This window comes from Anomaloglossus baeobatrachus, chromosome 11 (assembly GCF_048569485.1).
Source record: "Anomaloglossus baeobatrachus isolate aAnoBae1 chromosome 11, aAnoBae1.hap1, whole genome shotgun sequence".
Taxonomy (NCBI): domain Eukaryota; kingdom Metazoa; phylum Chordata; class Amphibia; order Anura; family Aromobatidae; genus Anomaloglossus; species Anomaloglossus baeobatrachus.
The window spans coordinates 36,362,300-36,373,263 of record NC_134363.1 but is presented as its reverse complement, the minus strand read 5'-3'; the positions used below and the strand labels follow the sequence as shown (position 1 = coordinate 36,373,263).

At 41.3% G+C, this 10,964-nt stretch overlaps 1 protein-coding gene across 1 annotated transcript; it reads right to left on the bottom strand.

Moving 5' to 3' along the window:
- Nucleotides 1-480: 480 nt before the first annotated feature.
- On the bottom strand, nt 481-10,616 carry LOC142256553 (cell adhesion molecule CEACAM1-like). Its single transcript, XM_075328310.1, has 7 exons — nt 10,556-10,616; nt 8,057-8,383; nt 7,230-7,505; nt 4,535-4,816; nt 2,491-2,784; nt 2,116-2,355; nt 481-763 (listed from the first exon to the last, which is right to left on the bottom strand). The coding sequence occupies exons 1-7, from the start codon at nt 10,614-10,616 to the stop codon at nt 714-716; spliced, it is 1,530 nt and encodes a 509-aa protein (XP_075184425.1). The 3' UTR covers nt 481-713.
- Between the last annotated feature and the right edge of the window lie 348 nt (nt 10,617-10,964).

Genomic DNA, 10,964 nt, shown 5'->3' with positions numbered 1-10,964 from the left:
CGTTCGGCGTCACAGCAACGTCACACAGCCGCCGGCCAATAGAAACGGAGGGGCGGAGATGAGCGGCACGTAAACATCCCGCCCACCTCCTTTCCTCTGCATAGCCGGCGGGTGCCGTGGGACACAGGTAAGCTGCTGTTCATCGTTCCCGTGGTGTCACACGGAGCGCCGTGGGCTGCCACGGGAATGATGAACAACCGGCACCATGTTTAATAAACAATTTTATAAAACCTAGCGACGAGTACACAACTCACGATTTGTGAGCGATACTGCGTCGCTAGGAGGTGTCACACGAGACGACATCGTGTACGATGCCGGATGTGCGTCACGAAAACCGTGACCCCGACGATGTATCGTCGTGTAAAGCCCGCAATATATCCAGAATATGTTTAGTACAGATTACACAAAATTATTTTTTTCATATTTATTTAATATACAAAATACAGTATAAGTTCTAGTATCTACATTATATACCCCACAAGTATACTATATCTATGAATGCCACTTCACTTGTGATCCAGGGAACATGGCTAAAACCCCCAAACATGTCCTACATGCTACTATAATTTATTTTTCAGTTGTCTTCAGAGACCTGCTGTAAAACTAACAGACTTTGCTGGTAATGAAACTTTTCCATGTCTTTAGGGAGACGGCACGGCATGGCCCAAGCCGGTAGGCCCTGAAGTTATGGCAGGCCTTCAGTTCCCTCCTTCCTATACTGCAGTCACAGTTTTAGCTTTACCTTTGGGTAATCGCGGAATCCCTGAAAAAAAAACAAATATCATCATCAGTAATCTACATTAGTCCTATGTGTCTACAATCATTTACACCTTATAGGCCGATTATTGACTTCTGTCTCAATGGATAAAATTAAAAGAAATGTGTCATGTCTGTCATTTTAGCTTTATTATATTCAATAGAGAAGAATAGCACTACCATGCTCAGGTGCTCAATACTCGTAACTAGTGATGAGCGGGCACTACCATGCTCGGGTGCTCAGTACTCGTAACTAGTGATGAGCGGGCACTACCATGCTCAGGTGCTCAGTACTCGTAACTAATGATGAGTGGGCACTACCATGCTCGGGTGCTCAGTACTAGTAACTAGTGATGAGCGGGCACTACCATGCTCAGGTGCTCAATACTCGTAACTAGTGATGAGCGGGCACTACCATGCTCGGGTGCTCAGTACTCGTAACTAGTGATGAGCGGGCACTACCATGCTCGGGTGCTCAGTACTAGTAACTAGTGATGAGCGGGCACTACCATGCTCAGGTGCTCAGTACTCGTAACTAGTGATGAGCGGGCACTACCATGCTCGGGTGCTCAGTATTCGTAACTAGTGATGAGCGGGCACTACCATGCTCGGGTGCTCAGTACTGGTAACTAGTGATGAGCGGGCACTACCATGCTCGGGTGCTCAGTACTGGTAACTAGTGATAGCAGGCACTACCATGCTCGGGTGTTCAGTACTGGTATCTAGTGATGAGCAGACACTACCATGCTCGGGTGCTCAGTACTCGTAACTAGTGATGAGTGGGCACTACCATGCTCAGGTGCTCAGTACTCGTAACTAGTGATGAGCGGGCACTACCATGCTCGAGTGCTCGGTACTAATAACTAGTGATGAGCGGGCACTACCATGCTCGGGTGCTCAGTACTGGTAACTAGTGATGAGCGGGCACTACCATGCTCGGGTGCTCAGTACTGGTAACTAGTGATGAGCGGGCACTACCATGCTCGGGTGTTCAGTACTGGTATCTAGTGATGAGCAGACACTACCATGCTCGGGTTCTCAGTACTCATAACTAGTGATGAGCGGGCACTACCATGCTCTGGTGCGCAGTACTCGTAACGAGCAATTGGACGCTCAGATGGGCTCTTCTCGTCAATGGGGAACTCAAGTTTTTTTCCGGAAGATTTTTGAGCTCCCCATTGACTTACACTAAACTCGGGTAATCGAGTCTAACCCGTCCGAGCATCAAACTGCCTGTTACGACTACCAAACACTCGAGCATGGTAGTTCTTGCTCATCACCACTAATGATATGACTCTGATGACCACATTCTAGATGGGTTTTTTTTGATTTTCAAAAGACAAGTGAGAAACTCCTTACCAAAGAGTAAAGTGCATGAAAATCGTTTCTGCAGGTGATAACCAATGCAGGTAAGGTTTGATTTTTGGATGGTTTTACCAAAAGGCACATTTCTGGTTACTTCATTCTGTCCCATTGTTGCTATGTTATTAAATATCATGGTCACATTGGCTGCAGGTTGTCCTCCCGGCCAAGAGCATTCGACTTCTGACATTGTCTCGAGGGGATGTGAAGTACATGCAATGCTCCCTGTTGGATACCCTACAAGAGAGAAAAGAGTCAACTTAGACTGTGGTCACTCATGACAATTTTTCCCAAAAAATGACTTCTGGTTGGTCATCAGGGTTGAGTAGAAGTATCTTATCAAAACTTATTCAGATCTAAAATGGTACTCACAGTTCAGACTAAGGTTGAGATCATTGCTGGTTTCACTGGTTAAAAGGTTGGATGCTTCACAGGTGAATGATCCGGCGTCATGCTTGGAGACCGGGCTGATGGTGAGAGTGGAGCTTGGAGGAGAACCCCCCTGAGTAATGTAATATGGATGGTTCGGGGACACTGGTTCTCCATTCAGTCTCCAGGAGAAGGTAATGGCTGATCCCTGAGCCGAGCAATTGAGAGACACCGAGTCCTGTCCTGCCCAGAGCACCGCCGATGTGTTACTGGTCAACGTCAATGCCGAGACCGGAGCTGTAACGAGAAGGTGATGTAACATGTGAAGTGCACAGAGGAAAATAAAGTAAAATTCGATCCGCCATGATTATGAGTAAAGATATGGAATATGGTGAAAATCATGGCAATTTTCATCTCCTGGAGGTCTCGAAACAAAAGTTACGACAATGTCAAATATGGCCACCTAAAGTCTTTGATGGCAAATCTCACCAAAATTGGCCAAGTGCCTTGGGCTATGGCCATCTGAGGACTTTAAAGATGTCTTTATTATCACTGATTTAAGGAACAACCAAGTAGGATAATTTGGCCTTTGTCAAAGTGAAATTGTGGACCAATGGACATCACAATGGACCATCATGTAGCTAAACAATAGAATCTGAGATTCTAAAGGTTCCAATATACACCGGACTAACCACCAATATTGTTGGGATCAGCTGATAGTCTAACATATATGGGGACATCCAACTCTTCCCAACCAGATGTGCTGGGAGCAGATAAGGATTCGGCATGTCCAGTTTCAGACTGATGATCCTTTTGTTCTCTAAGAGACAATCCACCGCCACAGGTGTCTGGTGATCAGGAAATTCCAGTCTTTACCAAGGAAGAACCCACCACACCTGGATTTTTATTTCTGGCCAGCCATATAGAGACACATCTGGCAGTGGTTTTCTTGTAGACAATGCAGGATTAGGAATATTTCACAGTCAAGATTCTCATCTTCAGATATTTCTCCTTCCATAGCTTTTTCACAATTCCCGTAAGCATGCATGCTCAACTTTGTCAAGTGTGCAACTAATACCAATGGAACTAGGAAAGTAAATTCTGCCAGACACCTATAGCAGCTGCCTATCTCCCATAAAAATAAAAGATGGGCAGCTGTCACGATGACTATGGGATAGCCGGGGATTAGGACTCCTAAACAGTCCCTTAAGCTAGGAGGCCATAGGATAGCCCTAACCTCAGGGATACTCCTGATAGTGGAGAGGCCTGAGTCTTTTTCCTGGCCCTACTCCTGACCAGTCCTGATCTGATTCCCCTCCCCCCAAGGAGGGACGGGACAGGAGTGTGATAGCACACAGAAAAAGACAGACAGGGAAAGCCAAAACTCTGTAACACAGCACATAAACACAAAGGTAAAGACAATAAGAGGTTCAGGAGGAAAAAAACAAGAGCAGAAAGAAAGCTAGAAAAAACAAGGGTAAAATCCACAACCACACAAGGGAGTGAGAACAACTTTCACCAGTAGGTATGGGACACCACACCTCACAGACCAACATAGAATAAACTATAGCTGGCATGGGTGGAAGATTTCAACCAGCAAAAATAAGAGAGGAGTAGATGTGATAGGCCTCACCACAACATGTGACCAAAGGAGCAAGCAGAACAGCAAAGTTTAACTCTTACTAGCCTGTCTTTAAATTTGCACACAGCAGGTCGACACCCAAGTCTGCCTTTGTTGATCCCAGACACCAGAGAAACCATTGGGCGGAGTATCAGAATCTGCAATCTGAACAGCGCTCAATGCAGCCATGACAGCTGGCGAAGTTTGTGCAAAACTCCATGTGACAGCAGCATGTCAAAACTCATCATGCCCCATATACCTCAGCTAAAATGGTTTCACCAATATTATTGGGTTTGGATTACTTTTCTCCTTTGTATGCATACATTCAAATTTTGACCACAGGTTTGTGCTTTTTGTCTTAATCTTTGGCTTTTTTTAAGCATTTTTTACGATTTTTCAGAAAATGTGAAAAATTCTCATACTTACAAGCAAAGTTAAGGTTCAGTTTATTGCTGGTCTCTGTATTTATCCAGTTTGAAGCTGTACAGGTTAAGTGTTCGGTGTCAGCAAAGGTAACATGGTTAATGGTGAGTGTGGACTTATTTTTGGAGAGTTGATATCGGGAATTATCCAGCAAGGGTGAATCCTCCAGACTCCAGGAGTAGGTGACATTTGTACCATGGGCTGAACAATATAGAGACACTGAATCTCTTCCCGGCCAAAGCAATCCTGATGGGTCACTGGTGAGAATTACGGAAGAGACCGGCACTGCAAAAAACAAAAATCACAATGGTGAGAAGAGAGAATGAACTACATATATGCAGTAGTTTATTGAATTACATAGGGAGCTTCAAAGGTAAGGAAAATATGGGATATGCTTCAGTTATACAGAACAAACTGATCACAGTGGTACATTACTACAGCATTATCGTCAAAAAGACTTGTCCTCTTTTTTAAAAAAAAAAAACAGTGTGCGGTTCCCCTCTCAATTTTGATACCCAGCCATGATAAAGCCTAACAGCTGGAGGCTGGTATTCTCAGTCTTGGGAGACCCATGCTTATTGGGCTCCCCCAGCCTAAAAATAGCAGCTTGCAGCAGCCCGGAATTGTTGTAGCCATTAAATATGACAATCCCGGCGCTTTACCTCTTGAAATCCTCGTCAACCTTATTCTGGTTTGGCTCAGTTGGAGAACCAAAATCTAAGCCCAAGAGTTCATCCTCTGTTGGGAGTCTAAAGCTAGGATTAGTCTGACCTCTGGGAAATGGAATTCAGTGCATTATTCTTTTATTTCCTATTATTCTTTTAGCCTATGATGGAAGGTTGATTGCTCCACAATGGCAACCTTTACAACTGGGAGCCCTTAGAAAGATTGGTCCAATTAAAGAGGTTCTCCAGAACGTCAGAAACTTAAAAGAAACAAATGAAAAGAAACAATATGGAATCCGTGGTCTTGCTAGCAATTATGGCTCGAGACTGTAGACCAAATGAAAAAAATAACATATAGAATCCATGGTTTTTCCAGCATTTATGGCTGAAGACTGGAGACCAAGATTTTACAGGATCGATTGATGTACTATGTGTAAAGAAAAAAAAGAGGGAAAAATTTGGAAAATCACAAGTGCGGTGGTGCTGGTGTGGTGAAAGATCTAATAGGCATTAGTTATTTTTCTTCTTCTCAAATCCACTGGTTTAAACATTTTTTGCCCATTGAACTTTGGCATCACCATTATCTTTGGCTCCTACGCTCTTCAAGCAGGAGGATGAACAACCAAGGATGGATTTAATTGTCCTTACCTTCCCATTGACCTTCCCAATGAACAAACAAGGATGGGTCTAATTGTCCTTACCTTCCCATTGACCTTCCCCATGAACAAATAAGGATGGGTTTAATTTTCCCTACCTTCTCGTTGACCTTCCCAATGAACAAACAAGGATGGGTTTAATTGTCCTTACCTTCCCATTGACCTTCCCAATGAACAAACAAGGATGGGTCTAATTGTCCTTACCTTCCCATTGACCTTCCCCATGAACAAATAATTATGGGTTTAATTTTCCCTACCTTCTCGTTGACCTTCCCAATGAACAAACAAGGATGGGTTTAATTGTCCTCACCTTCCCATTGACATTCTCCATTAACAAACAAGGATGGGTTTAAATCCATACCTTCCCATTGACCTTTCCCATGAACAAACATGGATGGTTTTAATTGTCCATACCTTCCCATTGACCTTGATGAACAAGCAATGATGGGTTTAATTGTCCATACCTTCCCATTGAACAAACAAGGATGGGTTTAATTGTCCTCACCTTCCCATTGACATTCTCCATTAACAAACAAGGATGGGTTTAAATCCATACCTTCCCATTGACCTTTCCCATGAACAAACATGGATGGTTTTAATTGTCCATACCTTCCCATTGACCTTGATGAACAAGCAATGATGGGTTTAATTGTCCATACCTTCCCATTGAACAAACAAGGATGGGTTTAATTGTCCTTATCTTCCCATTGACCGTCCCAATTAACAAATAAGGATGGGTTTAATTGTCTTTACCGTCCCATTGACCTTCCCGATGAACAAACAAGGATGGGTTTAATTGTCCATACCTTCTCATTGACCTCGATGAACAAACAAGAATGGATTTAATTGTCCTTGCCTTCCCATTGACCTTAACCATGAACAAACAAGGATGGGTTTAATTGTCCTCACCTTCCCATTGACCGTCCCAATGAACAAACAAGGATGGGTTTAATTGTCTTTACCTTCCCATTGACCATCCCAATGACCAAACAAGGATGGGTTTAATTGTCCATACCTTCTCATTGACCTCGATGAACAAACAAGGATGGATTTAATTGTCCTTGCCTTCCCATTGACCTTAACCATGAACAAACAAGGATGGGTTTAATTGTCCTCACCTTCCCATTGACTGTCCCAATGAACAAACAAGGATGGGTTTAATTGTCCATACCTTCCCATTGACCTTCATGATGAACAAACAAGGATGGGTTTAATTGTCCTTGCCTTCCCATTGACCTTCCCGATGAACAAACAAAGATGGGTTTAATTGTCTTTACCTTCCCATTAACCTTCCCAATGAACAAACAAGGATGGGTTTAATTGTCCTTACTTTCCTATTGACCTTCCCTCTTACAAGGTTTTTTATTGAAAACTTACCAGATACTGTCACAGCCATGGAGTCACTGGAGTTGGCGCTGACAGGGTTCCGGATGTCGCAGGTGTAAGATCCACTCTCGTACTCGGTTATTGATATGATGTCCAGGAATGATCCCCGGCAGATCACACGTTCAGAGCAGGCAATCTTCTGTCCATCCCGGTAGAAAGTGTAAGATGTCACAGTCTGACCCTCGGCATCACACTGGAGGGTCATATTGGTACCACTAATGAGAGGACTTCTTTGGTTGAGAACCAGAATCGGGGTGTGAAGTTTTGCTAAAAAACAATTCCATAAATAAGGCTGAGAATATGGTTGACCTCATGAACTAAGCAGAATCAAAATTAATTTCTTGAATAGCTTTTTCTAAAATGTCTTCCACATTGAAAAATGAGCAGACATGGTGACGGTAAGTCTACTGATACCTGCCGAGCGGCATTCACAATCGGCCGGTATCATGTACTTGTCCTGCTCTAATGATGGGGACAGGTGCACAATACTTGATGTTCACGAATGACCCCATCACTTCTCAATCCAGAAGACAAATGCTTTAAGTGGGAGACCCTCTTGATAGCTACTTTCTTCTTCAACTACTTGTAGGGGCCTCTAAGTGGCAGCCCACCCACTATTGGCTCTAAACATCCTCACAATGGGTTTGAAAATGAAATAATATTAACAAATCTCTAATCATATTTGGGCCCCAGCTACGAAGATTATCTCCTCCAACCCTGTCAACTGCATCTGGGGATCCAAAATAGCGAAATTACGGAATCATGACACAGCTTTAGCGAATCAGATGAGGAGAAACTTGAGTAAAATGAATACTTACAGAAGATGGTCAGCTGATAGTGCTGAACGTAGGAAGCGAACGTTACAGGATTGAATACTTTTGTTTTATACGTCCCCTGATCGGCAAAGGAGACATTGTCCAGTCTCAAAGTCCCATTTTCTATCAGCTCACACCTCCCCTTATACAGGGGATTGTACTGCGGAGATCCAGTTGACATCAGTCTCGCAATGACAATAACTTTCCCAGTATGTCCACAATTCCAGTCTATTCTGTATTGAGAGGGCAAGGATATGGGAATTTTGAAATTCACAGAATGTCCCAACATGCCATTCACCTGCTCCATTGAATTGACTGGCATCACGAAGCCTGCAGCAGAAAATACAAAAGAAATAATCTACATTATGGTCTGAAATGGTATTGTTTGCCATGAGCATCAACTCATGTTTCTCTATTTTAATTCATTTTTCTCTGTGTGTTTTAATTAGAATTTATATATTTTTTAACTTTCAGGCAGTTCTCAATGTTCACTGATAGTAAAGCTTAAGAATGAGTTTCTATTTCAAAATAACTTGTAGTCTGTTTTTATATGTTCTTTCTTTACTATAGGTGATCTTCCTCTGTGAGTAATCTAAGCTGGCACAGAAGCCACAGGAATATAACTATGACTAAACTATGAACATGGAATTGATTGGCATCATGAAGCCTACAGCAGAAAATACAAATTATATAGTCTACATAATGGGCTGAAATCTTATTGTTTGCCATGAGCATCAACTCACGGTTCTCTGTTTTAATACATTCTACTCTGTATATTCTAATTAGAATTTTCACATTTTATGACTTTCAGGCAGTTCTCAATATTGACTGATAGTAAAGCTTAAAAATAAGGAGTTTATATTTCTAGATAACTTGTAGTCTGTTTTGATATTTTCTTTCCTTACTATAGGTGTTCTTCCAAGCTGACACAGAAGCCACAGAAATATAACTATGAATAAACTATGAACATAGAATTGACTGGCATTACAAAGCCTCCAGCAGAAAATACAAAGTAAATAATCTACATGATGGATTGAAATCGTATTGTTTGCCTTGAGCATCAACTCACGGTTTTGTTTTATTAAAGTTTGCTCTTTATGTTTTAATTAGAATTGACACATTTTATGACTTTTAGGCAATTCTCAATATTTACTGATAGTAAAGCTTAAGAATAAGGCGTTTATATTTCAAGATAACTTGTAGCCTGTTTTGATATTTTCACTCTGTACTATAGGTGTTCTTCCAAGCTTGCACAGAAGTCACAGGAATATAACTATGAATAAACTATAGACAAAGAATTTACTGGCATCACGAAGCCTACAGCAGAAAATACAAATTACATAGTCTACATAATGGTCTGAAATCTTATTGTTTGCCATGAGCATCAACTCATGGTTCTCTGTTTTTATGCATTTTGCTCTGAATGATTTAATTAGAATTGACACATTTTATGACTTTCAGGCAATTCTCAATATTTACTGATCGTAAAGCTTAAGAATAAGGCGTTTATATTTCAAGATAACTTGTAGCCTGTTTTGATATTTTCTTTCCTTACTATAAATGTTCTTCTAAGCTGGAACAGAAGCTACAGGAATATAACTATGAATAAACTATGACCATAGAATTGATTGGCATCATAAAGTCTACAGCAGAAAATATGAAGTAAATAATCTACATGATGGCTGAAATCATATCGTTTGCCATGAGCATCAACTCACAGTTCACTGTTTTAATTTATTTTGCTCTGTATTTTTTTATTAGAATTTACACATTTTATGACTTTCAGCCAATTCTCAATATTGATTGATAGTAAAGCTTAAAAATAAGTGTCTAGGTATTTCTTGGGTGCCGAGGACCCCTTATAATGCCGTATATTCCCGGCAATCTCCCATTTGGGAATGACATCTGACCAGTTGGGGTCTCAAGACCCTGATAATTAAAAAAAAAGGGGAGGGGGCTCTAAAATAAATTATAGCCTGCAAAATGTGTCTACTATTACATGTGGATCCCCCTTGCTTTAGCCAGCCCCAAATATTAGTTATCATTTATCAATATATTATTTCAATATTTTATTTATAAAAATCCCTTTAAGATATTCCAGCATGGTCTCCCTTATCATATAAATCCCCAAATCAAAAATTCCCTAAATGAGACATCAAAAATGGGAGCAAATAAACATACAAAAGAACAAAGCCATACAAAGGCTACGTGCACCCAACGCGTTTTGAGGACTTTTTGGAGCAAAAACTAAGCAAAACTTCTCCAAATTTCAAAACTTTTCGCAAACTTTTTGTTTGTGCTCCAAAAACTCAGCAAAAAAGTTCCCAAAATGTAGGAACTCACCAAAAATGTAGACATAAGCGATATGAACAAAGTGACTTTCTTGGTGAGTTTTCAGAAGAAAAACTGAAGGAAAGTTTTGGAGGAATTATGAGTTTTGGAGAGTTTCTGCTCGAAAAACTCCTTGAAAAACTTTACGTCCACAAATGAGGGATTTCTTACCCAAAGCCACCAGAAGTGTGAAGATGGGGAAGATGATCGGAAGTCTCGGGGCTCTCTCCATTGTGTTTCTGCACCAGGTCTCAGGTAGTCGTTTGCCTGGTTTCATGTTTTGTAGTCTGAGGATTTGGACGTGGAATGAATTTTTCCAGTAAAAGGTTAGACTATGACACCCGTGTGACCCGTGCCAAAAACACACCTAAAGTAGGAATGACTTAAAGATCATGTTTTCCTAAATTTAGACTCTCCAACCATTTCCAACACCCAGGATCCTTGATGACAACCAGTAATGGTATGTGCACACAACGCCTCTTCTTCAGACTCGCCAAGTTTTTCAAGAGGAAAATGCTTCAGTAAACTTTGCTTTTTTAGGTGGTTTTTTTCTGAATTGTTCTTTTTAACATTTATTTTT